Source organism: Juglans microcarpa x Juglans regia, chromosome 4S, assembly GCF_004785595.1.
Source record: "Juglans microcarpa x Juglans regia isolate MS1-56 chromosome 4S, Jm3101_v1.0, whole genome shotgun sequence".
Taxonomy (NCBI): Eukaryota; Viridiplantae; Streptophyta; class Magnoliopsida; order Fagales; family Juglandaceae; genus Juglans; species Juglans microcarpa x Juglans regia.
Window position 1 is genome coordinate 2,707,166 of NC_054601.1, and position 27,646 is coordinate 2,734,811.

The following is a 27,646-nucleotide window of genomic DNA, read 5'->3' on the forward strand; positions in this document are numbered from 1 at the left end:
CTTGCTATTCTAGATCATCTTTTGACCCAGAACGCATGGAGAAAGAAATTGATCATGGCCAACACTAGGGGTGGGTAGCGGGGCCCCGCCCCCGCTGCCCCGACCCGCTTCCGCCCCGCCTCCGTTAGGCGGGGCGGATCACCCCGCCCGTCAGATGCGGGCGGCGGGGCCACCCGCCCGCATCTGGGGCAACATCCGGGGGCGGGGGCGGGCTGGGGTGACCCCCGCCCCGGATATACCCCGCCCCGCCCCGCCCCGCGGATATTATTATATATATAATTATAATTATATATAATTATATTATATATTATACGTTATTTACATATATTTTATAAAAAAAAAAAAAAAAAAAAAAAAAAAAAAAAAAAAAAAACCCAGGCATGAAACGACGTCGTTTCATGCCTGGGTTTAAAATTAAAACCGAAACCCTTGGTCCCTTACGCAGCCCCCCCTACTTCTCATCTCAGTTCTCAGTTCTCACTCTCGCTCGCAGCGGCGCAGCCTCGCTCTCGCCTCTCTCTCTCTCTGAGTTACTTCTCGCAGCCGTGAGCCGCCGCCCGGTCCATCTATCTGCATCGCCATCCCCGTCGCACGACTCCGACTCGCACCCGGTTCCTCTCTCTTCATCTCCGAAGGTAAGAAACCCAAATTTTTAAATCAATTTTTTTTTTATTTACATATTTAATGGAGATTGGAGGAAGGATGGGGTTTATCGGAGATGGAGGATGGGATTTTGTGAATTGTGTGCTGTGGAGTTTAGATTGTGCATGTGGTTTGATCTTTGAAATTTTGAATGTGACCCGTGAATTGTGTGCTGTGATTTTTTTTTTTTTTTTTTTTGCATTATATAATGTGTGTAAATCACTGAATTTCAATATTATTGTGTCTAGGGCTCCAATCCGAAACACTAAATTAATTTAGGGGTTTTAATCTTTGAAACCCCTAAATTAATTTAGGGTTTCGAAATACCCTAAAGAGCTCAATCCGAAACCCTAAATTAATTTAGGGGTTTTAATCTTTGAAACCCCTAAATTAATTTAGGGTTTCGAAATACCCTAAAGAGCCCAATCCGAAACCCTAAATTAATTTAGGAGTTTTAATCTTTGAAACCCCTAAATTAATTTAGGGTTTCGAAATACCCTAAAGAGCCCAATCCGAAACCCTAAATTAATTTAGGAGTTTTAATCTTTGAAACCCCTAAATTAATTTAGGGTTTCGAAATACCCTAAATTAATTTAGGGGTTTTAATCTTTGAAACCCCTAAATTAATTTAGGGTTTCGAAATTCCCTAAATAGCCCAATCCGAAACCCTAAATTAATTTAGGGGTTTTAATCTTTGAAACCCCTAAATTAATTTAGGGTTTCGAAATACCCTAAAGAGCCCAATCCGAAACCCTAAATTAATTTAGGGGTTTTAATCTTTGAAACCCCTAAATTAATTTAGGGGTTTAATCTTTAAAATTGCTATGCACTAGGGGTTTAAAAAATTAATTTAGGGGTTTAAAAACAGAATTTGATGTTCCCTACCAAATTGAACAAAAAAAAAAAAAGGGAATGCACTAGGGTATTTCGAAATTCAATATAATGAATTAAGATGAAATATATATATATATATATATATATGAAATTATGAATGTCAAGTGGTACTTTTTTTTATTCTACTTTTTTTTTTTTTATGTTCATTATAATTTATATAGTTGCTATGCTTATGCCTTATAGTCTTTCAAGTTATAAATATATATATATATATATATAAATAACTAAAACCACTATAAGTCTTTTTATAACTTGAATAATTAATGTGTCTTTTTAATGCCTAAAATTTATGACTTTAAATTTTTTACAATTGTTTGATGAATTATATGGTCTAATTTTTTATTCTAATTTTTTTTTATGTTCATTATATATTTGCTATGTTTTCTATAATTTCAGATTTGTTGTTTGCTTGAGTTCATGGATATGCCAGCAGATTCTAGTGCTAGCTCTCCTTTCCAGGCCGAGGGCACCCCTACCCCTACCCCTACACCTACACCTACCCCTCCTAGTCAAACCCCTACCCCTAGCCCTACGGCACCTTGCCCCGCCCCCAAGCCCAACAAGAAACCTGCTTCAATAGTTTGGAGTCATTTCACCAAACTAGAGGGTGGTGACTCAAGTAACCCCCAAGCCAAGTGTAACTATTGTGGAAAAATTTATGGATGTCACTATAGGAAACATGGCACCTCACAATTAAAGGTGCACTTAGAAGAGCAATGCAAAAAAAGTCCAATATTAAGATCATTACAAGACAAAAGCCAATCTAGGCTAGAAATTGGACTTAAAAAAATGGCGGATGAGACTAGTGGGGGTGCAACTTTGAAGGGGTATACTAAGTATGATCCCGATGAGTGTAGAAGACACCTAGCTCGTATGGTCATAATGGACGAGCTACCTTTTCAAATTGTTGATGGGAAAGGGTTCCAAGCGTATTCTCACTACTTGGAACCAAGGTTTAACATTCCTTCTCGCCACACGGTGGCAAAGGATGTAAAAAAACATTATTACATTGAAAAGGAGAAGTTGAGGGGTCAATTGGCGGATCAATTTGTTTGTCTCACCACTGACACTTGGACATCGATCCAAAATTTTAATTATATGTCTTTGACTGTGCATTTTATTGATTGTCATTGGACATTGCAAAAGAAAATTATAAAATTTTGTAAAATCACCGATCATAAGGGTGAGACAATTGGAAAGGCCTTGGAGGCCGCAATAAAGGAGTGGGGGTTGACCCGAGTGGTTACAGTCACAGTCGATAATGCCTCGTCTAACGATGTTGCATTGGGACATCTAAAGACCTATCTTAGAGAGGCAAATAAGACACTCATGGGTGGTGAGTGTCTGCATGTGAGATGTGCGGCACATATTCTGAATCTGATTGTCACTGATGGTTTGAGAGATCTTCATGACTCGATTGCTCGGGTTAGGACTGCTGTGAGATGGGTGAGATCTTCTCCTTCGAGGTTGGACAAATTCAAGGTTGCTGCGAGACCTGCGGGCCTAACATCTAAGAGGGGCCTTTGTACTGATATGCCTACACGATGGAACTCAACATTTCTGATGTTGGAGGCGGCCCAAGAATATAAGCTGGCATTTACATTATTGGGTGACGAAGACATCCAATATGTTAAATATTTTGATGATCACGGGGGATTGGGGAAACCCGTAGAGGATGATTGGGAAATTGTAACTAATTTTGTAGAGTTTTTGAGGCTTTTTTACGATGTCACCATGAGGCTATCTGGAACTTTGTACCCTACATCCAATATTGTATGTCAGCAAATATGTAGGGTAAAAGAAGAATTAGATGACATGGTCGCGAGTGGTCACATTAGGATGCGGGAGATGTCATTGATTATGAGGACAAAGTACGACAAGTATTGGGGAGATTTAACGAAGGCTAATATTTTGTTATATGTAGCTGTCGTCTTTGACCCGAGGTATAAGTTGGATGGCATGATATTTGGATTGGGCCTTGCGTACGGGCAAGTATGGGCAGAGCTTATTGCAGCAAGGGTTCGGGAAACCCTTACTAGATTATTTGATGAGTTTTCCACCATGCGGGGTGGTAATATTGCGGCACCTACACCTACCCCCTCAGCCTCAAGCTCACAGTTTCCTGAAGTCGAGGTTGGGAAAAGACGTAGATTGGAGTGGGGTGAGAGGTATGAGCAGACCCGCTTCCTTCGGAGTTCTATAGAGGCTCAGCCAGAGATAGACAGATACTTAGCAGCAGAGATTCTACCATTTTCCCGAGATTTTGATATATTAAGTTGGTGGAAGGTGAATGCCGTGAAGTATCCCATCCTTGGAGAGATAGCCCGCACACTTTTGGCCATCCCTGTTAGCACAGTAGCCTCAGAGTCGGCCTTTAGCACGGGAGGACGTGTATTAGATTCATTTCGGAGTTCATTAGCTCCTGCCACTGTGGAGGCTTTGATTTGCACGCAGAATTGGATCAAGGGAACTCCAATTCATGTTCCGGATGTTCTTGAGTATGAGAAGGCCGACGTCGAGGAGGATAGTGATGATCAGTTTGGATCTGGTATTTATTTTAATTTCATTTTATAATTTCTTATTTTAATTTATTTATTTTCATTTAATTGGTATTCATTAATTTGATTTCAAATTTAATACTTATAGTGATACATGAGACGACGTCTACGGCTACCTCCGATGCAGTATGACTTTGTATTGGACCCACCATTGTCATGGTTTGCACAATTTCTTCCATAATTGTTTTTTGCATTTAAAATTTTGTTTCATCTTTATAACTTTTTAATTCTAATTTGTTTTATTTTTAACTTATTAATATTTCAGGTTTTATAACTTATTGACTTTTATGATCTTGATTTTCAGTCTCACAGCAATCGACATAACTCACCACTCAGTGAACTCACCGCTACGGCTCCACCCCAAAATCAAATTGATCAAATTGAAAAATTATGATTTTATTCATTTAACATTAATTGTAATGTTGCTACAATAGTTAATTGTATAATTTGTAATATTTATTTCTTTTAGAGGAGTTTGTAATAGTGTAATAGTTTATTAGTTCTCTTAATTTGTATAATTGTGAACAAAATATTTTAGCATAGTGTCTTACTGCCTTAGTGATGATTACTACTTAATTAGTTAATAACGTAATAGTTCAATGTATGATTCTATATATCCCTTATATATATTTTTTTTTCCTGTTTTTAAATCTATATACTTTTTAATCTAAATAATGGGCTCAAATGGCCCAAAAACGAATTCTGGGCCCAAAGTGGCCTAAAAACCGATTCTGGGCCAATTAGGGCCCAGAAAAATGTACTGGGCCAAAGGCCCAGTATGGGGGCGAGGGGTGCGGACGGGTGGGGGTCCACCCCTGCACCCCGGCCCAACGGATGGGGGACCCCGCCCCCGCCATGCGGGGGCGGGGTCCGGGGAGAAATTCCCCACCCCCGCATATGCGGGGGCGGGGGGCGGGGGAGGGGTGGCCCCGCCCCGTAGGGGGCGGGTATCACCCCTAGCCAACACTAATATTGAGTGTTTAAGAGTTTGTTTCATAACACTATTGTTCTCAAATATTCTCAATTAATTATTTCTCTATTATTTATAGATATTCTGAGATATTCTTAATATCCGGACAAACCAAATATTACTTAAAAGTTATGTACAAGCAATAATAAATATTATGAAATTTAATTTAGACATCTATTTCTCTCTCAGCAATTCAATGAAAATTATGTTATGATAATTGATATCCTAAACTATTAAATTTTGATATTTTACAGCAATATTGGTTAACATCTAACCAGGAATATTAGATCGTATAACTCAAAATTGATGATTTAATGCGTCAATTATTAATTTTAATAATTTAAGATGCATATTAAGAAAAAAAGGTAATAATTCAATAATGAAAAGAATATATATATTTTTGCTCATATTTTATGACATCTTGGACCGACGGCAATGTTATATAGTATAAAGATTTTCATAATGATCTGTCATTTACTAATCTGCCCCTAAGAAATTGGATTAGTGTGCACCACCAGCACCCAGTATTAGCTTCTGCCTTCTAGAACGACGGATTCAATCAGAACTGCGGCGGCTTTAGCTGTATTGCCATCTACTTCGATTTTGTTTGAATTTTTCTGTTGCCAATCACAACAAAAATTTACAATTCAAGGCCGTATCTGATGGAGTTGGTACAAATTGTAATCAGTTTTTTTCTTTGCATTTGTGTTATTGCTTTCTTTTTTTTATCTTTTTATTGTTAATTAAAATAAAAAAAATTCATTTTTCGGATATTTGTCTATAGTGGTTGAGTCCTCTCTTTTTATGAAGGATGATATTGAATATCTGTTTAGACAGAGAGTGTTATCTCTTGGATATTTATCTATAGAGAGTATCAATAATAGTGAAAATCAGATTAGTCACAAAAGAAAATAGTGCACTGGTGGACCTCCAAATATATTATTTTGATTTAGAATGTCATGTTTGATACGGAAACTTTCAAGATGTATCCGATCATGAATGTAAGTTTTTCTGATAAATGAATTATGAGAATTTTCCTTTAAAAAAATCATTATTCTTATCCATTTATTTATAAATAGGCAATATACTCGATTATACATATCCTATAATTTAAATCCTCAAAGAAAAAAATTACTGAATTTCATGTAGAAGAATATAAATTAAAAGTTGAACGTCTTTGAAAAGGAAATGTTGTTTGTTTTTAGTTAACCATGGATGGATTTGTAAAGAATTTTCAAATGTGTCTTTAGTTTGACTGCATTTCCATTAGCAGCCAATAACTTTTGGGGTGACACGTGGGATCCATTGATATATGGCCACGTCACACTCAAATTACATCTTAAATCCCCACGAGGTAACAAAACCTCTTCCGTACTCCACATATGAATTTTGACCGTTTGTTTCCCACCCTTTTCCCGGCAACTGAACCCGCGCTCCAAATGCCGCAACTACCCCTATCGTTACCCCAAACTCCGCTCCTCCTCTTCCTTCTTCTCCTCATCTCCATACCCCTCCATGTAAATTCTCAATCGGAAAACACCGTCCTCCTCAACCTTAGACAGCAGTGGGGCAACCCACCGTCCATCCAGTCCTGGAACTCCTCATCCTCACCGTGTGATTGGCCTGAGATCAACTGCACCGATGGCGCTGTCACCGGGATTATCCTCCGCGAGAAGAACATCACCGAGAAGATACCGGGATCGATTTGCGACCTCAAGAACCTCGCTATCCTCGTCCTCGCCTCTAATTACATCCCCGGAGAGTTTCCTAGAGTCCTATACAATTGCTCCAAGCTCCATACTCTTGATCTCTCCCAGAACTATTTCGTCGGTGCAATCCCGGAGGACATCGACCGGATTCCGACTCTCCAGTACTTAGACCTCAGTGCGAACAATTTCTCCGGCGATATCCCCGTCGCCATCGGGAAGCTGCCGGAGCTACAAGCCTTGTACCTCCATGAAAACTTGTTTAACGGCACGTTTCCGAAAGAAATTGGGAACTTGTCCAATCTCGAAGTTTTGGGCATGGCGTACAATGAAAAGTTGGTGCCTGCGCCGATACCACCAGAGTTTGGAGGGTTGAGGAAGTTGAAGTTTTTGTGGATGAAGCAGACGAATTTGATCGGCGAAATACCGGAAAACATCTCCGGTCTTTTGAGCCTCGAGCACTTGGATTTGTCAAGGAACAATTTGGCAGGTGCCATTCCTAGTAGATTGTTGTTGTTAAGGAATTTAAGCTTCGTCTATCTCTTCAATAACAAATTGTCCGGGGAGCTGCCGAGCTTGGTCGAGACGTCAAATTTGATCAAACTTGATATTTCTAAGAACAATTTGACCGGTTCGATTCCTGAAGATTTCGGGAAATTAAAAAACTTGGAAGTACTGAATTTGTTCGCAAACCAATTAACCGGCGGCATTCCGAGAAGTTTAGGTCTACTTCCACTGATTGATTTTCGAGTTTTTAGCAACAAGTTGACCGGAACTTTGCCATCGGAGCTAGGCCTGCATTCGGAGCTCGAGGCATTTGAAATCTCGGAAAATCAACTGAATGGTCCATTGCCGGAAAACTTATGCGCTGGAGGTGCTTTGCAAGGACTGATCACATTTTCCAATAATCTCGGCGGGGAACTGCCGAAATGGGTAGGAAATTGTCGTACTCTGCGCACGGTTCAGCTTCATGGAAACAACTTCTCCGGTGAGGTTCCTCCTGGCCTTTGGACATCATTCAATCTATCAACCTTGATGTTAAGTGACAACTCGTTTTCGGGCGAGCTTCCTAGTAAGTTGGCTCGGAATTTGTCAAGGTTGGAAATTGGTAACAACAAATTCTCAGGTCAAATTCCTGTCGGAGTCACTCTCTGGGTGAACCTGGTTGTCTTTGAGGCAAGCAACAATCTGCTCTCGGGAAGAATTCCGGTGGAATTAACGAGTCTTCCACTTCTTAGTTCTCTCCTGCTGGATGGTAATCAACTTTCCGGTGAAATTCCGTCGGAGATAATCTCATGGAAGTCGCTAACAACTTTGAACCTATCAAGAAATGAGCTTTCTGGCCAAATCCCAGCCGTGATCGGTTCTCTACCTGACCTCATTTATTTGGACTTATCGCAGAACCAATTGTCGGGTGAAATCCCACCTGAAATTGGCCATTTGAGGCTCACTTCACTCAACTTGTCCTCCAACCATCTATCTGGGAAAATCCCATATCAGTTTGATAACCTTGCATATGGAAACAGTTTCCTCAATAATTCCAACCTATGTGCTGTTAGTCCAAACCTAGACCTTCCAAGCTGTTACACCAAAACCCATGATTCCGACAAACTGTCCTCTACCTATCTAGCCATGATTCTCGTTCTCGCGATTGTTGTTTTCATGGTCGCTGTTTTGTCGGCATTCTATAAGTTCAGAAACTATCGCAGGACAAAGCACAGACGCGATCTTTCAACTTGGAAGCTTACCTCATTCCAGAGATTGGATTTCACAAAAGTGAACATCCCGTCGAATTTGACGGAGAACAACCTTATAGGAAGTGGCGGGTCAGGGAAAGTATATCGGATTGCTACAAACATTCCCGGTGAGTTTGTTGCCGTGAAAAGAATTTGTAACAACAAGATATTGGATCACAGGCTGGAGAGAGAATTTCTAGCCGAGGTTCAAATACTGGGCACGATAAGGCATTCCAACATAGTAAAGTTGCTGTGCTGTTTTTCGAGTGAGAATTCAAAGCTTCTCGTCTATGAGTACAAGGAAAATCACAGTCTGGATAGATGGCTCCACGGGAAGAAGGGAAAATCGATGACAGGGACAAACCCTGCGCAACATATGGTCTTGGATTGGCCAAGGAGGTTGCAGATTGCAGTTGGGGCAGCACAAGGACTGTGTTATATGCACTATGACTGTTCTCCTCCGGTCATTCATCGAGATGTGAAGTCTAGCAACATTTTGTTGGATTCTGATTTCAGGGCAAGCATAGCAGATTTTGGGCTAGCCAGGATGTTGGGTAAGCACGGAGAGTCCCACACGATGTCTGATGTCGCAGGCTCTTTGGGCTACATCGCCCCAGGTAAGATCATCTTCTCATTAGTATATTGAAAATTCTTCTGCTTTTGAAACAAGTACAGAAAAAGGGTCTAGTATCGGAAACTGTTTTCAGAACGTCTTATTTATTTATTTACGTTACAGAATACGCTTATGCAACAAAGGTCAACGAGAAGATCGATGTTTACAGTTTTGGAGTTGTACTTCTTGAACTCGTCACTGGAAGAGAACCCAATTGCGGAGACGAGAACAGAAACCTAGCAGAGTGGGCATCGCGGCACTACCTCGGAGGGAAGCCTATAATTGATGCCCTCGACAGTGAAATCAAGAAACCATGTTACTTGGAAGAGATGATTAGTATTTTTAAACTAGGACTCATTTGTACTCACAATTCACCTTCAACTCGGCCTTCCATGAAGGAGGTTTTGGAGATTCTTTGCCGCCGTGGTTCTCTGGGATGTTACGAAGGGAAAAAGACGAGAAGCGAATTCGATGTAGCTCCTCTTCTTGGCAGTGCTACATATCTTTCTAGTTACAAGAGCAGTAAGAAAGTATCCATGGAAGATGATGATAGCTTAGTTTAATGCGCATGATGTATTAAGTAGTTTTGTATAACTGCAATCACGGTGTCTAGACTCTAGAGCTTCGTTTAGTATGATGTACCAAATAGTTTCCAAGAAAATTCGGGAACTCTTCTGGCAGAATCAACAAATGAAGAACCAAGTGTGTGTACAAGGCTTCTGCTTCATCGGAACCTTGAACCACTCTTTGCAAAGCCTTGACAAAACCTTGTTTGGTGAACTAATTTCCAAAAATAACGCAAGTGACAACAATGAATAAACGTGTAACTACATTGGAAACCTGGGTATAATATCTGGAAAAGCCACCATAAAGATTTTTCCACCTTGTTATGACAGTAATATACTCTTATTTTCTGGAATTTGGCTGAAAAAGAGATCGTCTTTCACATGCTTCCTGATAGACCGTATCATCAGCAACACCAAAAGAGTATCTGAAACTGCTAACTATAGAACACCCCGCTCATATATGCAAACGTCTACTACTGACGAGGCACGAAATTTGTGTTGTCAGAGAGAAGACAAGACAAGATGAGCAAGGGTTCAACAAAATTCTTGTTACAATAAATCATCTCTAGAAGCTACAAGGTTTAGAGAACTCTCAAGGGGGAAGAAAGCCCACAAACTACAACAGTTTAGGGTGGGAAAAATAGACCCCCCCGCCAAAAAAAAAAAAAAAAAAAAAAACTTGTTTGTCCTAGTTAAAAGGAGTTCTTTCATCATCACATCCACCAGCAAAAGAAAAGTAGAAAACGGAGACCAGTCTTCAAAGCACCATCGTGCTTTATAATAGCATTCAGCAGCACAGTGAAACCTAAAAATCCACGCCAAGCTATGGGATGTCTTCACTTTGCCGACCCCAGCTCTCAGCTCACAAGACCAGAGACAATGCACACCTGGAAAAAACCATAATGAAAGCCAGCAAGGAATGTGTCACTTACCAAGGTGCTGGCTCTCTCCTTTCATAGAAACGAACCCCCGTTCAGTTATAGTCACCACCTGAGTATTTAAGCTGTTAAGAGACAAAACCTGCATACAAGAGTTGTACACAAGAAACAGCACGGTATAAAGATATTATGACTTGCATTAAAAAAACCTAAAGTTTGGATAACATGCCTTGTCATCGGCACTTTCATAGATTCTGATCTAGCCCGGAATTTACAACATTCTCAAGTGCAATATTTGGCTACACAAGACAAAAGCAGGGGTAAAAGAACAAGTTAGGCCCCATAACAATATATTAGAGACCAGAAACAAGAGGAGAGTGTCATGTCTCTGAGTCTTAGAGATATAAAGATAGCCAGGTTCTATGCACAGTCACTGTGAGCATGATGTATAGTGGTGCAGGACCTGCCACCACATATGCACCAGTTGGGAGATTTTCTGTGCAAAAAATTAGAATTATCAAATGATTAAGAAAAAGCAAAATTCCATAGAATAATTTCGATAACAGCATATGGAGAATGAAACAACAACCCACAAAAGAGCTTTCTCTCTCCCGAATGATCCAGCCAGATAGAGAGAAAAAAAGAGTGAGGGGGGATTCCATAAGAATTAGAGTCTAAAATGAATTGGGAACCTACAAACAGGCTTGCTCTCCGTCAGTAACCCAACCACATAACCACAGAGAGATAAAAGGAGGGAGAAAAGAGGCGGAGACACTTGATAGAAAAAGGATCAGAAAGTTTAGATTCAGAACCTCCATGTCTTGAGGCAAGTCTTTTTGAAATGCTCCGCTCGTATCGAAACGCCCATTTGCCAAAAGCAAATCAGTATCTGCATCACATGCATCGTCCTGAAATGATTTAAGACTCCCACTTATCTCCAGAACTTCGATTTTTCTCATTGACACCCCTAAGATGCCCACAACCAAATTGCACCGGAGGTTCCAAGTACTGCAACTTAGTTTGAGCCCACTTTCAGCATTTTATTTAATCGCCTGATTTCATGGTTTGACTAATTTTTTATCAGCATCTTCCTCCAATTCAGCAGTTTCCTGCAGGTTTCTCCAGTGCTTTGGTTACATGAAAGCTACCCCGGCTTTGACAGTTTCCTGCAGGTATTTTATCCATGTAAGCAGTTTCCTGCAGGTTTCTCCAGTGCTTTGGTTACATGAAAGCTACCCCGACTTTGTCCCCATTCAGACCAATCTGATATGCTTCCCCAGTTACAGCATTAGGTAACTCATATGAAGCGAGCAACTCCATGGGTGAAGGTTTCTCCACTGCATCAGTTAACAGTACTTCATTTTTAACTTCGGGCAACTTATCACTCACAAAAGTTTGCTCAGCTTGGCTGACAGAGTCATCAACAACAGTTTCACCATTATGCACATGATTTTGTTTGACACCCTCCTCTTCACTCCCCAACTGTATACCACAAGACCTAACCTCAGAATTAATATCTACATCCCCAGTCGTTAAACACCCTAATCTAATAGAAACTCGCTTATTTGGATTACTGGGCTCCGCATCCATCATTGCAGGATCATTTTTCCTCTTGGGACGCCTTTCCTTAAACGCAGACTGGCACCCCACGACATCTTCACAAGTTTTTTCAGCCTGCTGGCTTATGTGCCTTGACAATCGAGATCGTTTATAACCATCAGGGAAAACAAAAGCAGGGAGCTGCTTTCGACGAACATGAGAAACAAAAATATCCATCCCTGGTTTCCAAAACATGTACATATTGATCTCTTGCCTGAACTCATCAACTGTTCCACGTATATCAAATTGCTGGCCTTCTTGACCTCTAACACCCTCTTTCCTCTGCAAGCCCATGAAGAAAGCACAATGAGAACACGGCTTGGACATGTCTACATATTCATTTGGACAAGGATGGCACTGAAGCATCCCATCTGTGTCCCTCTCTATCTGCCCAGGATAAACAGAAAGCATTAGTAATAAAGTAAACTGTACCTCCTGTCTCAAGCATGTAAAATATTCAACAATTGCAAACACATAAAAAATAGCCTAAAACACAGTGAAGTTTACTCCTGCTTTTTAGGGATGTCTAAAAGATAGATTTAACCTTCAGGGTAAGCTGTCTAAACCGAGATTCCACCCATCCCTTCCAAGCTAGCATATCATCAGCATCAGCCGCAATTACATCCACCTGTAAATAGTTTTTGTATGCTTCGAAGAATAGATACGGCTCAAATAGAGCACTCCATTGGGCTTTGTTCAGTTCAATATCCTGCCAAATCACAAAGGCATGTCATCAAATCAAATGAAGCAACCTATATGGAGTAGAAAGGGGGAGGGGCGGGTGCAAAATCAAACCTCACAGATCCTATGACCATGGTGGAACTGCTCCACCATAACACGGAGAGTACTTCCTGAGACATTGTAGCTAGAATTCATACAAGGGTATGCAGGAGTTATTATTGGCATGTGATGAAGTCGGTCCCTAGGGTTTTTGCGAGGATGCCATACAGGAAACCCAAGTTCATTCTCTTCTATTGAACATAACATCACAGGGTTCGGCCAACGCCATTGTGTATAAACTCTGAAGAATCGAGAAACCAGCATACTAGGAATGGCATTGGGATAAAGCTGGCATACCCGAGCAACCAAAAGAGCCCAATTTACGCCACCAAGGAATCCAGTCACCTACATAAAAGATAAGAAAAAAATAGAAACCATGATATAAAATTAAAATGTGAAGCGAGACTCATTGGAAAAATGCTGAGCAATGAAAAACAGACAAATACAAAAGTCTTACATTTGAATAAACACCTCGCATTTTAGCCCAAAACTTCAAGCATCTGAGTGTCATGCGAAAGTGCTACAATTGCATATAGGAACAGACCATAAAAACAATAAAATAGAGGTATAAACAGTATACTTGGGCTCTTGCTATTCTTATGATCAATAAAATTTTGTTTACTAATAAAAAAGGAGAAATATAAATATAAACAGGGTAAAGCATAAGGATTCTTTACCTCAACATTTGGAACAAGTTTAAGAATTTGATCTGCAACCCTGCAGCCATTAAGACTTCGGACAGTTTGCTCATCAACATTGTACAGCACAGATCCATCCGAGATGTCCAGGTCCTATTGAGAAGATGCAAGTAGATGCAACATATATGCGTCCTTTAGATCCCAAAATCTCAATCACTAGAAGATTCCAGTGCAAAAGGACATGGTGTATCAGTCAGAAACAATCAAGATAAATTTTTTTTATCCATTCGATGCAAGTTAAGCAATCACACTAACTATAATTGTGGCTTATGCGAGTGACTACAAGAACTCTAGAAAGCCTGGTTTACCAAAGAAGTGAATAAGCAACAGCACATAATTCATAGAAAGAAACCATCTTTTAAAAAGAGCCATGAAGCATGAAGAGACATAATCTATAAAGACTACTGTGAAACATAACTAGATGAACAAGCTCAAAGAGCTGCACTCAAACTTACTTCTGGAACTACCAAAAGAGATATACTCGCATAGAGAAGATCAATCGATATTCCCAGGAACTTGAATTTCATAACTGGGACATGAGCATCTGGAACTGGCTGAAGCTCAGTAACTTCTTCCATTTCAGCCAGAATATTATGCAAAACCACAAAAAAATCTTCCTGGGAAAAGACAATTGTGTGTTAGGTGAAGCTTAATTGTTTGGACTCAATAAAACCGAACAACAATGATCATATTTGACTCACATCTCGATTCACATATGATGGCCCCACACACAATGTGTCAATGTCAGCCCCTGGCCCATGGACCTGTCAATATAGTAGGTACGTGATACTAGAAAGTGGTAGTTGTTACTTGGAGGACATCAAAAGTGTGAGAATATATATGTGTGTATATGGTTAGAATCTAGTGAGAGTAACATATTTTTTTTTTAATAGTGAGTAACATTTCTTGCGCTCACAACACCTGTTTGAGGATATAAGTTGAGAGAGGGATATTATACCACAAGAATTGGTCAGAATCTAAAATGATTTACTTTTCTTGTACATTTTTTGGCTGCACCATATTCACCGGCAGCATAACAGCAGAAGCAAGACCAAAATCAGGACAGGAGCACTTCCCACATATAACAACTAGCTGTCTAAGTTAAATGTACAACTGAATGTGAGAATGATGAAGATATAATCCTCATCTCTACTCCCACCATCTTGGGTGATGCTTGCACTATGAGAAAGGAATTACCAATTAAGGACCATAAAATGGGATCAACTATTAATAAGAAGGGCCAGCCTGGTTATTGGATTTCTGCCAAGAGAAGGACCGTGTGCCCCAAATAATCACTTGACACAAACTCCTCTCTTTCCTCCAAATTAATCTAGAAAATATTGCCAGAAACTTTCATTGGTACTGATATATTGGGGTGCTTCATAGTTGAATTTGAGTTTCCCCATCCCAAGCATATCACAATAATGACGCAATTTACCAAAAAGGATAGTACAACATTCTGGCAGGTAACTTGATTCTTATTTCTGAACTCAAGATGATCCTAAGTTGGTCCTCCAGCAAACAAATGGAAAAAAATAGTATAAGACTCTGCACGTAAAGCTCACAAGATTATACACTACCGAATAAGAAATTTGCGAGGCTGGACTAAAATAGCTAGGAGACGAATATAACAAGGTATAAGAGATTGTGCTCGCTTATAATAAAAAGTGTAAGAAAACTCATACTGACCCCCAGACGATAAGAGCCAAAAGTAAAAATGACAGCATTTGCATCCTCCACCATCTGATCTGTGTAGCCTCTCTGGCGGGTTAACTGCTTGACCCAACCTTTTACAATCTACAACAAAGGTTTTGTCAGTGAAGCAGAAATGCATTCCACGGAAAAAAGTGCAGAATGCAAAAATTACAAGAAGCTAAAATGCCAATGTTTTAGTCAACAAGACAAGTTAGCAATGGTGTGTCACTTGGATCAATTATTCATGGACAAGATAGAGACGAAACCATGTGGCAGCTGAATCCATCAAAGATCGAACAGAATGAATTCTTTCATCGTATTTCCACCATCATTTTTATCGGTGATTTCCTTTAATCCATTTAATCATACATCAAGCCCAAATATTTTTGAATCGCACAGCTTGCAAAACTAAGTATCCACCACTACATAACTTGATGGCAAGTACATATACACTATTGTCCTGAAAATGCAGTCACCAAAACAACATAACTAATCAATTAATTACCTGATCAATGCGGTCCAGGACCTCTTTTCTCCTCTCAGCTTCATCCTTACTCTCATACAGCCCCGAATCAATCAAGAACTGCCAACAATATTGTAGTTTTACCCGTAGACACAAGCAAATTCAGAATAATGTGGATATAACAAACCGAACCATTAAAAAAAGAAAAAAAAATACCTTGTCCAGTTCCATATTGCGGTGACGATCAGCCTCAGCGGGCCCAGCAAGAGAGATCGGCTTTGTGATGCCGTACTTCTTCGCCAATTGTGGCGAAGAATCGTTCGGACTCTCAGAACCCACCACTTTCATAGGTAATTTTTCTTTTAAAAGAACACACACTGAATCAACCTGGCCTAAAATTGATATAAATACAAAAGCAATGGCAACGGAGATCGAACGTGTTCAGCAAATCATAAAGCAGATCATGTTTGGGTGAAGGTTGAAGAGAGAAATTGAGATGAGAACAAAGTCAAGGCGGGAATCTGAAAGACGGACAGAGTGAGGCGATGAAAAATAACTGCGTGGAGAAGTCGGAAACGAGAAAAGATCAAAACCCTAACCTTCGATGTAGGCGAGGTTTGCCGGTCAAACGCGGAATATGATATGAGGAGAGAGAGAGAGAGAGAGAGATCGATCTCGAAGTGGTGATGAGAGTGCCGGTGTGCGAAAGATCCAAGAACTGACACAAGGAGTTAAAACCAGCTTCCGGTTTTAAAAAGTAAAAATAAACTAAATTTTGTTTTGTTTTGTTTTATTTTTATTTTTATATTTTTGGGCTAATAGAGCCCTAAAACCCTTGTAAGGCTATTGCGGAGTCGTAGACTTGCGAGAGATCGTTCATGTCGTTGTCACCGTCACTGCCCAACAAAACCAAAGCAACCCGAGCTCAAGCTGACATTCCTCCTTCCTCTAAGCCTCCTCTTTATGCTTCCACGCCTCTCCCCTCTCCTCCGCAACCTCCACCCACCTCCACTTCTCTCTTCGAGGTCTCCTTCCATGGCGCGTGTCCTCTCGCGCCCCACTCCGCTCCCTCTCAGCCCCGCTCCCAAGACCATTTCCTCCATCCGTGCCTCCGCGCAATCACGCTTTCTTATCAATACGAGTAGTCTACATGTCTCTCCGTCTCTGAAATCTTCGCTTTCCGGTCGGGGGTTCGACTCTCTCTGCAGAGAAGATGGGAGGGGTTTGAGGCCGCTGGGAAGGGTTTGGGCCGCTCAGAGAGAGTATCGGAAGGTGAGGAGGCGGCCTTCGAAGAGCAAGGAGAAAGAATTGGAGCTCAATGTCAGTATTTGCATTGAAGAAGATTTGCCCGACGATGCTGAAATTCTGGTAATTCACCTCTTTGTATTACCTTCGCATTATGTATCGCTGGAAGCCTTCTAATTTCAAGGCATTTAGGTTTATTACGGAATGCGTTAGTGTCTGCGCGCCTGTGTTAAAATTCACGTGAAAATATTTCCATTTGGAGGTTTGGTCATGAAAATGGCTCCCTCTTCGGTAAGATTTATGAATGAATGCCTAAGACAATATATGTTGTTGCCATGTGAGAGCCTGCGCTATTAAAAGGGAATACGTAAGCTAGTTATATAACATGCTGCACTAGGGTTATTTTTTATCCACTAAAGGGTGTGGAGGAGGTGAAATTGCTACGAAATTTCACTTTTTCTTTTTCCTGGTTGTTGAGATATGTACAAACATTTTACTAAGCATCATGTAACAATCTCGAGTTGTTGGTTACACTTGTCAAGTATATGTGGAATGATCTGTTTCTCTGTCTTTCAGGATTACTCCTATTTTCTTTTTCTTTGGTCGAGTTTTTATCTCCTTTGCATTAAGAACATAAATCGTAGACTTGCTTGCCTGGTCTTAACTTTGAAGTTGGGTGGAACTCGGTTTCTTCTAAGTAGCATTTATAAGTATTCCACTGCACATGAGTTATGGAATATGTCATACAAGTTTAGTATGATTCTTCCCCTTCAATGGGGATGGGGGAAGTTCCTCCTTTTTGATTGATGATTTGATTCTTCCATCTATCTTTTTTTGTACATGCTGCAGAGTATTGCAGAAATGCTTCGTTTAAATGTTCCAATGGCAATGAAATTAGCATTTGATGGCTTAAAAGATTCTGCATATAGAACAAGGGATACTGCTATAAGTGATGTTGGTGGATTTGAAAACGTAGAGTTGTCTCTGCTTCTTTGCAATGATGAGTTCATTTGCAAACTCAACAAAGAATGGAGGGATGAGGATCATCCCACTGATGTTCTCTCCATGTCACAACATGCCCTGAACTTAAGCTTCCAATTGTAAGAACTTGAAGCCATTAACTGAAGGCTTTATCTTTAATGATAAAACAGTTGACTGATTCTCATTATTGCAGCTTCTGTTAGGTGACATTGTAATTTCTGTTGAGACAGCTGCCAGACAAGCTGAGGAAAGAGGGCATACTCTTCTTGATGAGATACGCATCCTCATGGTTTGTCTACGAACATTTTAATTATATTTTGTATTTTCTCAAAATTATGTGTTTTGATGGCATGATCTCCATTCTCTTGTGATTATTTTTAGATGAGTCATGTCATTGCTCTCCCTTTCATACTTAATTGTTTAAAATAATACGCATGCATTTTCCCTGGTCTCTTAAAAAGGATATATCGATTTGGCTAGAATCAAATTGCTGAGAATATGAGTGGAAGGTAACCTGGACTTCTGTAATTGCTTTCACCTGTCAAATGAAAGTTGTATTGCATTGGTAACAAAAAGCAACTCTATTCTACCCGGTTGTAACATTCCACAGTTAGAGGTTGGGCTCATATGCATTTGTTTAAGGTTAATTGGAGTTATGTGGTCATTCGCAATGTTACCCAATACCATTATGTAAACTGCCGTAATATGAGATTGGTTTGCATTATCCATTCAATTGCTGTAATATGTGAAATATGGAAGTTTGTGGGGTGGTTGGTGTACTAAAGCAGCTAGTGGAGCTTATGGGGTTAGTTTGTGGAAATTTATTAGAAAATGATGGGATTCCTTCTCCAATAATTTCAGATTGAAGGTGGGAGATGGAAAGAGGATTCTCTTTTGGCATGATCTGTGGTGTGGGGATACTGCTCTCAAGCTGGAATTTCCTACCCTTTTCAAAATTGCTAGGGATCATAATGCATCTATTTATGATTCTTACTGCAGTGGTAACAACAAGGTTGAATGGAATATCATTTTTAAAAGGGACGTTAATGACTGGGAAGTGGATGAAGTTAAGGCTCTGCTGGTAAAACTCTATAGTTCAAAGTTGGTGCTAGAAAGAGAGGATAGTATGGTGTGGATTCCTGCTGGAAATGCAAAGTTTTCAGTTTCTACTTATGGCAGAGTTTTGTCAAGCCATAGTAGTTGTGTTTTTCTTTGGAAAAGTATATGGAAAGTGAAAGTTCCCTCTAAGGTTGCTTTTCTCTGTTGGGTGGCTTCTTTGGGCAAAGTATTGACTACTGATAATCTTAGAAGGAGAGGTCTGTTTATTGCTGATTGGTGTGTCATGTGTAAAAGGGAAGGAGAATCTGTAAATCACATTTTTCTTCACTGCGAAGTGTCAAGATTCTTGTGGAATGAGGTTTTGAGTTGGACAGGATTACATTGGATAATGCCTAGAGAAGTGGTGGATTTATTGGTAGGGTGGAAGGGTTTGAAGGGCTGTAAGAAGGCAGCGAGAGTTTGGAAGATGATTCCTCCTTGTCTTATGTGGTGCATATGGCTTGAAAGAAATGGGAGATGCTTTGAAGATAAAGAACGCTCATTGGGAGATCTTAGGGATTTTTTCTTGAGTACTTTGAGTTCTTGGGCTAAAGCTTTTATAATGGCGGATAATTTTCTGCATATGTTTTAGTTTTCTGGTGTCAGTTTCTTTTTGTTTTTGGAAGTTGTAGGTGTTTCCTTTGTATACGTCCTGTGTACTTGGGCTTATGCCTATTTCTTTGAATACAATTATTACTTATCAAAAAAAATTGTTGAAATCAACATGTTCATGGGGCTGAAATGGGAATTGCAAATTAATGCTTTCTAATCTGTTAATCTGGACAGGTTGGGACAAAGCCCACCTTACCTGTCCATCCTACCATACTTGCCGACTGATCTATTCATTTTGACACTATTCATTTTGACACTATGTTGAATGGGAAGAATGTGAAGAGAATATACGTTCTTTTTCCGCTTTATCTTGAAGGCTTTGTTAAATCCAATATATGGATCATAAATTTCTTGTACGGTGTGTACTTAAAAAATCAAAAGAATTGAGAGGACGCACCTATAAAAAAAAAAATTTGAGAGGACGTATGTAATATTTTGTGTTTTTCAGCTGGTAGTAGCCCAAGATATGAAGGCCACGTATTTGAGCGTTACACTTGTCCATTTCCCTGCCCCCAAAGTTTCGAAAAGGAGTTTTAACGCACGCTGCCTGAGAACTATAGCTACTTAACAATCCTGCAGGTGCATGGGCTGTTACATCTTTTGGGATTTGATCATGAGATCAGTGAAGAGGCTGAAGCAGAAATGGAAAAGGAAGAGGAACGCCTTTTGAAGAGTCTCGGGTGGAAGGGGAAAGGATTAATTCAGAGTGCATATGATGCTGAAACAAATGCAAACTCTTATAACGAATATACAGATGGTGATTTCACTCTTTATCTATTATTGGATGTATATATTTGATATACATTTTGAAGCTATAACATGCTATATATAAGTTTTTTTTTTTGAGATCATCTTACAGTCGGATTGTTAAAAGACAGGAAGAAAGAAGGCAGTCTTCGATTTTATAAACCGAAGTTCAACTATATCTTCTGTGATATGGATGGTGAGATAATGCTTACAGTACTGGGTACATGGGTGTTTTGGATCCTGTTCATAGCTTATAACATCTTTCTTTTTCATATGCAAGGTACGCTGCTAAACAGCAGAAGTCAAATTTCATCAGCAAATGTCAAGGCCCTGAAAGAGGCTGTGTCAAGGGGTGTAAAAGTGGTGATAGCCACTGGAAAAGTAAGAGCATCTAACTTCATTAACTATCACAACATTTTAATGGAAGTGTATTTGAATATCGTTCCCTACTTGGAAAATACATTGTCTGTATTTATCTCAATCTGTTTACTTGAATCGTTTTGTGTTTAGTTGATGCTGCTGCATTATTTCTTATTATACTTTTTTCTCGTGTGTTGGATAACACTGCTTGTCTGTGTGACCATCAGTTCTTATTAAATTTTTGGGTACAGGCCCGTCCAGCTGTGATAAGCATTTTAAAAATGGTAGATTTATCTGGAAAAGATGGTGTTGTTTCAGAATTTTCTCCCGGGGTTTTCTTACAGGTTTATCACTTTGCCTTCGTTCTCTCATATTTCGGCATCTTGCTTATTTTCAGTAAAGTTACTCCATATCTAGAAGTTGAATATGTAAGAGAATGAGTTGCATCTCTGGGCAGAGACTTGCTTAGTCTTTGGTTCAGGGAGCTCTTATTGCTCATGTTTTTTAATTTGGGCATTTGTACGCCCAAAGTTACTTTTAACATGTATATTTTAAGTATATTCATAATAATATGCTTGATTCTAGGGTTTGCTTGTTTATGGTCGACAAGGTCGGGAAGTTTTTAGAAGGAATTTAGATCCAGATGTCTGCAGAGAGGTAATATCCCTTGTACCCCATTACCCCTTGTTATCTTACTGATTAACACAACTAAAAGATTAGCAGAATTTATGATATGTAAGTTTGATAGATTATGAAGACTGAAATATATTTTTGTAAATATATTCCCTCAAGTTCCAATTGGAAGAACTTAAATCCTAAAATCTCATTATATTATGAGTAGAGCCCTTCTGCCTAACACCATGTAAAATTAAAGACTGATTCTCTCCTTGGCAAAGGGAATCCCCTTTCCCCTTTCTCTAATAATAAGGGTTCCAAACCCATCTTACTAATAATAAGAAAGGGGCTGCTGCTACTTGTAGTGCGCTAGCGCCTCTAGGAGTAAGGCTCTTCTTCTGCACGACTCCCTCAAAATCCGCCACTCGTTAATAAAAATTTGAAAACTATATACCTTAACAAGCATGGAAGATATTATTGCTTTATTGGAGGATTCTTTTTCCATTTTGCATAGAGCGAAGATTTACGTCACTCAAATTTGCAGGCTTGTCTTTACTCCTGGGAGAATAAAATTCCTCTCATCGCATTCACCAAAGATCGATGCTTAACCCTATTTGATCACACACTCGTTGACTCACTGCACACTATATATCATGAGCCAAAGGTACCTCATAGACTTGTTAATACTATGTTATGTTTGTTGGGTAAAGGCTTCTTAATTTGTATAATTTACCAGAAAAACCTTAACAGGCAGAGATCATGCCATCAGTTGAGCATCTCTTGGCTGCAGCTGACATACAGGTACGCCCTTGAATGAATACTCCCTTCTCTCTCCCTCCCTCCCTCTTGACTGCCTATTTTCTTTGGTGTGAATTCACGGAAATATGCTTATCTTTTAGTTTCATTGCAATCCTTTCAAAAGCTTATGCATGCACATTATATTATTATAAGCACATCCCTTAAATGTGCAAGTTATATATGCATTGGGCTTTTCCTCTCAACATTAATAATAATAAGAAAAAGTAGTGACCCAAGTCTGCTCCAAATGTCTTGTGATTCAAACATACACTTTCTTTTCTTTTCTTTGGAGAAAAACTTTTAAAGGCCTTAGTTAATTATTTAAAAAAAATAAAATAAAAAAAATAAAAATAAAAACTTTTAATGGCCTTAGTTTACCTTTGCAATTTATCCTACTTGCTCTTGAGCTAACCACCCAGCCAAAAATCTTGTACTTTAGGAGCACCGTCCTTACTCATATGAATGTGGTCCGATGTGTATTACCCGTATTTACATGATTAGGCAGCATCCAGGCGTACTAAACTTTAGAAGGGAGAAAATCTCTTTTGGTGTTCAAAATAATGACTCCTTGTTATGCACGTATCTTTTGGATTCACAGAAAATGATCTTCTTAGACACTCCTGTGGGAGTGGCTACCACTTTGCGGCCATACTGGACAGAAGCAACAAGAGATCGTGCCACTGTTGTTCAAGCTGTGCCAGACATGCTTGAAATTGTTCCGCATGGAACTTCAAAAGGGAGTGGAGTAAAAATTCTGCTTGATCATTTGGGTATCACTGCAGAAGAGGTATGGACAATTCACGATTATACATGTTCTCCAATCTTGTTCACATTTTTAAGGAAACTCCATCCATTCTCTCTGACCATCAAAATCCTTGGAACGAAAAGGGTGTTTAATCCAACTGTAGCACCGTAGGAGCAGAGCCGAAGCTCGAGGACCCCCCCCCCCAAAAAAAAAAAAAAAAAAAACTTAGAAAAAAAAATTATTTATTATTTCGTAGATTTTTTTCTTTTACTTGATTAATGCCCCTCGATCTGCATTTTCACACCATGAAGTGCAGCATGGCCTCCATTGGCCTCGATAGAGCAGATGTTCGGTGTATTACGTAATGATCCTATTCCTAGGAGCATCGTTCCGCACGTTTGGAGGATACTGTAATTTAAGTTTGACGTTTTTTTTATTGTTTGGAGACGGGCCAATTATAACCCGACACCCTGAACGATTCTAATCAATGAACCATTTAGGTAATGGCTATTGGCGATGGAGAAAATGACGTTGAGATGCTTGAGCTGGCTTCATTGGGCGTTGCTCTTAGTAATGGATCAGAGAAGACGAAAGCTGTGGCCAATGTAATTGGTGGCAGCAACGATGAGGATGGCGTTGCCGATGCCATCTACCGGTATGCGTTCTGAGCTTCGTTTCATGACTATATATGCTAGACACTTTCAAGGGTGGCGACGTGTTGCTGGTTTCCCTTTTTTTTCTCAATTATTTTTCTCTCAGGAGAAACATTAAATGAGCTCAGCCAAAAGGGCGAGAACAAATCTATTTATACTCATTGAATCAGATTTGAAATAAATTTCATCTCGAATTTTCCTTTTTATTTTCCGAAATTCATTCACATATGATGGTTTAAATAAACAGGCAAATGTGACTTGATATGAGAAATGATAGTTACAATCGTGGGTGTACAAGCGTGAAAAGAAATTTAATTTTTTAATAGTAAATCTCACTTTTTTTTAAAACGACTGCATGACGCTTGCATACTTTTACAACTGTATGTAGCATTATTCTTAATTTTTATTCCAGAAATTTAAAGTGAAATTAACTTCCATTTGTATCCTAATCATATTCGACTAGGAACCAACCAATCAGAGAGAAAAACACGTTTAACATTATTATGTCGTGTTTTTTTCTTAACAATGGACAAAGAGATGGGTCCAAGTGCTCTTATTCAAAATGGTTCGCTATAGAAGAGGAAGTACAGTGCTCGATGCCAAGTTGGGTCCCATTTTACAACAACTCTTGGAATTCAATAAAAATCGTCAGTAGTTCCATATCGAAGTCGGATAGTACGAGTCACACAAAGCTATTTCAAAGTAGTAAACAACCACCGTCCAGCTGAGAAAATTGAGAGATACCCAAAACGAAAAAGGATATGCACATCTTACCTGACTGCAGCATGATATATCAATACAAAACATTTGGTTGTGGACGAATCACTAAAACTTGAGAGTTGGACTGCATCATCTCTGGTGTCTCAAGGAGTCTTCAAGCTGGGAATTTCTTCTTGCACACTCTAATATTGTTTTATCGGCAGTGATGAAGTACGCTGCAATTGATGCTGTTCAACAATCATAAAGTTATGCTGTTAGGACTATTATGTTTCAGAACCTTCCTAGTTTGAAAGGGAGGAGATATGTTCGGGCATTCAATTACATGTACATTAGCAAAACAAAATATATAAACCGAGAAAAACTAGAGGGGAGATTTTTTTGGGAAGGTGGTGGGGGAGGGGGAAGTGCTTCTGCTTGCGTGTGAGTGAGAGAGAGATGTTACAAGTCAACAAACAATACTCATTTCAAGAATTTCTTTTGTAAAGATTTACTTATAAAGAAACTACTTTTGCACAATAAAGTTCTTCGAAAATTTGTTGTCATGAGCATACCAGCAGATATAATGAGTGCCTGAGCAGTATAATTGAGGTTTGCCTTTGCCCAAGGAATCACACGAACTGCAACCAACTAAGGGCGTGAACAAGAAACATCAGGAAAAGAATGGGAAAAACCATGCTCTGCACGCATGGTAAAGAGTAGAATATGTCAAGTATACAGGAACCAACGGCATCTTTCAACTATAATTTCTCAGCATATGCACATCTTTGTAATCAACCAGTCTTTACCATCGATGTCATCAGCATTCTCACTGTTATCATTATCATAATAAATTAAAACCCTCTTATTGCTTTTTTTTTTTTTACCAAAAAAAGAAAAAAAAGTTTGATATATTATAATTGCATGAAAAGTAAAGGGGGACAGTTAATTTGCAGTTGATTTGTCATGTTCTTCAATTAGTTTCCCAAACTTAAATTAGTTCCCACCACATAAATTTTATCTGCCTCAATGCTAGGAAAGCTAATAAAATTTAAAAAGTAGCTCTTGCCAATTAAAAAATCAAAACATCTCGTGGTAATTATATAACACATGCAAAAATCTTTGCGGATAAAGGTGTGCAAATAAGCTCGTTTTCAAATAATCCTGAGGGATAGCTCAGCTGGTCCGGCCTTGAGTTTGCTCCTCAATAGTCACCAGTTCGAGTCCCCTTACTACTGGAGGTTTACCTAGTCGTTAACTTCAGGGCCCAATGGGATTAGTCATGTGCGCGCAAGCTGGCCCGAACACCCACGGTTATCAAAACAAAATAAGCTCATTTTCAAAGAATTATGACCTCTAACAAGAAGTTAGACATCAAAATAGAAACCAAAAAAAAAAAAAAAGGCAAGCATGATATTTCTAATATGAATCCCAAAAAGAGTAAAAGCACAGATGCATACTGTAGGCACAGCGCTGACAACACATGCAATGGAAGCTGCCTTGAAGCCAGCACGAACACCTTCTGCAAATTATGCATATATGCCAAAAGATGCAAGTCATGTACCAATCCTCAAATGTAAAACAATAAATGATCATAAATACCAAGGCTCTACATAGTTGCTGATGAAAACTGAAGGGAATACAAAAAGAATTTGAAATTTCTGATTTCAAAATTTTTGATTGATTAGGACCCAAGAAAAGCGAGATTGCCTCCAACTAAACTTAGAACAGCTGGCTTAATTTTTCTTACAGGAACAAACAGATACACAAAAGGACGCAGGCCACTGGCTCAGAGGCATTTCCGACTGAATTCACCAGCCAATGACAGGGAATTGAACCTCTTTAACTGGTTTTGTGAAAACTGTAACGACCTTGTTGACTGAGAGATGGGCTCAATAGTCAGAAAGGGTTAATGGTATACGTGTTTCCTTTTGTTTCCTTTACTATCATTGGCCGATTACATTGGGCAGTTGAAGTAGACAGTTATATTGGCTTGGGCTTAACTGATTGGTCTTTAGTCAGCTAAGAGAAATGTAATAAAAAGGCAATTAGATTCTTGTATTGGGCAATCTTGAAATAAATCACTTCTTGATCTCTGGAGGCTGGTTTCCTCGAAAAACCAGAAGCGTGAGTGTGTGATTGTTTTCATTCTTAAGTTTTGCAGTTACTGTAGAAATTTGGTTGAGTAGAAGGGAGGTCTTGACAAAAACTGAGGAAAAAGGTATCAATAACCCATCAATTTTAGATATTTGCTTTAAATTAATCCATCGATTGTATCAAACTATTTTCGATTATACTTTTTTCTGGATTCTCTGGTCCCAAAAGATAAATGTCAAAGTAACAAAAAAGACCTTAATTTCTGTTGCAAGCTTTTTTCCAAGCAACCAAAAAGGTCATAAAGACAACTCAACGCATCTGACATTAGGATTTCAGAGCTTTATAATCTCGATTACTTTGAATAGAGACCAAAACAAAGCCTGACTAGAACCAAACAAGCTGATACCGAGTTTCCAGAGATTAGATCTTAATTTCCGTTTCTTTTTCCACCATCTCTCGGGAAGCAAACCGAGCATATGCATTTGAACGAAAAAAGTAGAATAAGGAGACTATTACCACAAAAATCGACACTTTCAATCGGTAATTAAACAATTAATCAGATCATCAGCATAACAGAGCATAAAACTCATCCAATAATATAGAAATTCCGGTTCTCAGCAGCCAAAGAGAGAATTACTAAACTAATAACAAGAAAAGAAAATTTCAATTGAAACAAAATAAAAAGGGCAGAACCATTTGTGCAGTGTCTGGCTTTGAGGATCTTCTGGTCTTCAACAGGAGAAGCAATTAAGAAGCGTTGTCTTTTCTTCGCCCATATGTCCCTCATTTCCGATGGGATTCCCATTATTCCGTTGTTCTCAGGAAGTTCTGAAGTCTCAGAGTTTACACGGAGAGAGAGAGAGAAAGAGAGGTAGTGATCGGTAATTAGCGAACGCCTTTAAAGTGCTCTCCGGATTGAGCCTTTATTCGGTGGTTTTGTCGGCCGGCGGCTTTTGATCCTATTGACAGCCAACTCATATAAAAATAAAAATTATTCTCATCACATACTATTTACCATCTTATATCATATAAAAAATATTCCTATATCTTATAAAAAACTATAAATATAGAATATAAAAATAAATAATAATTGATGCATAACATTCTTCTATATAAAAAATAGTCACAATGGTAAGTTAAATTCTTTTTTTTCTAAGTAAGTAATACAAATTTTATGTGTAGTTAGTTTTTAGATATATTT

At 39.1% G+C, this 27,646-nt stretch overlaps 4 protein-coding genes across 6 annotated transcripts; 2 read left to right on the plus strand and 2 right to left on the minus strand.

The window, feature by feature from the left end:
* The first annotated feature begins 6,429 nt into the window (after positions 1–6,429).
* LOC121262560 (receptor-like protein kinase HSL1) lies at positions 6,430–9,958 on the plus strand. Its single transcript, XM_041165083.1, has 2 exons — positions 6,430–9,123; positions 9,243–9,958. Exons 1-2 carry the CDS (start codon positions 6,447–6,449, stop codon positions 9,680–9,682), a joined length of 3,117 nt encoding a protein of 1,038 aa, XP_041021017.1. The 5' UTR covers positions 6,430–6,446; the 3' UTR covers positions 9,683–9,958.
* Positions 9,959–10,216: 258 nt separating this feature from the next.
* LOC121262561 (nuclear poly(A) polymerase 4-like) lies at positions 10,217–16,555 on the minus strand. Of its 3 annotated transcripts, none has more exons than XR_005940125.1 (11): positions 16,015–16,555; positions 15,841–15,918; positions 15,330–15,437; positions 14,342–14,404; positions 14,096–14,257; positions 13,620–13,733; positions 13,400–13,462; positions 12,958–13,287; positions 12,707–12,871; positions 11,376–12,549; positions 10,217–10,862 (listed from the first exon to the last, which is right to left on the minus strand). XR_005940125.1 is itself a non-coding variant. In XM_041165085.1 (11 exons), the coding sequence occupies exons 2-11, from the start codon at positions 16,144–16,146 to the stop codon at positions 11,785–11,787; spliced, it is 1,980 nt and encodes a 659-aa protein (XP_041021019.1). In that variant the 5' UTR covers positions 16,147–16,190; positions 16,398–16,555; the 3' UTR covers positions 10,217–11,784. The 3 variants fall into 3 exon arrangements, 2 of the variants coding, with proteins under 2 accessions (XP_041021019.1, XP_041021018.1); XM_041165085.1 differs by having other exon boundaries at positions 10,217–12,549; positions 16,015–16,190; positions 16,398–16,555; XM_041165084.1 differs by having other exon boundaries at positions 10,217–12,549.
* Positions 16,556–16,626: 71 nt separating this feature from the next.
* Positions 16,627–23,858, plus strand: LOC121262562 (endoribonuclease YBEY, chloroplastic). The gene is given in 13 exon segments (XM_041165086.1): positions 16,627–17,166; positions 17,893–18,118; positions 18,121–18,143; positions 18,218–18,313; positions 20,314–20,491; positions 20,609–20,677; positions 20,762–20,862; positions 21,093–21,185; positions 21,427–21,498; positions 22,001–22,120; positions 22,207–22,257; positions 22,853–23,041; positions 23,500–23,858. Coding segments are annotated over 13 exon segments (1,791 nt in total). The 5' UTR covers positions 16,627–16,761; the 3' UTR covers positions 23,668–23,858.
* Positions 23,859–24,266: 408 nt separating this feature from the next.
* On the minus strand, positions 24,267–27,449 carry LOC121262566 (early nodulin-93-like). Its single transcript, XM_041165088.1, has 4 exons — positions 27,139–27,449; positions 25,809–25,870; positions 24,924–24,999; positions 24,267–24,599 (listed from the first exon to the last, which is right to left on the minus strand). Exons 1-4 carry the CDS (start codon positions 27,248–27,250, stop codon positions 24,502–24,504), a joined length of 348 nt encoding a protein of 115 aa, XP_041021022.1. The 5' UTR covers positions 27,251–27,449; the 3' UTR covers positions 24,267–24,501.
* Positions 27,450–27,646: the final 197 nt, after the last annotated feature.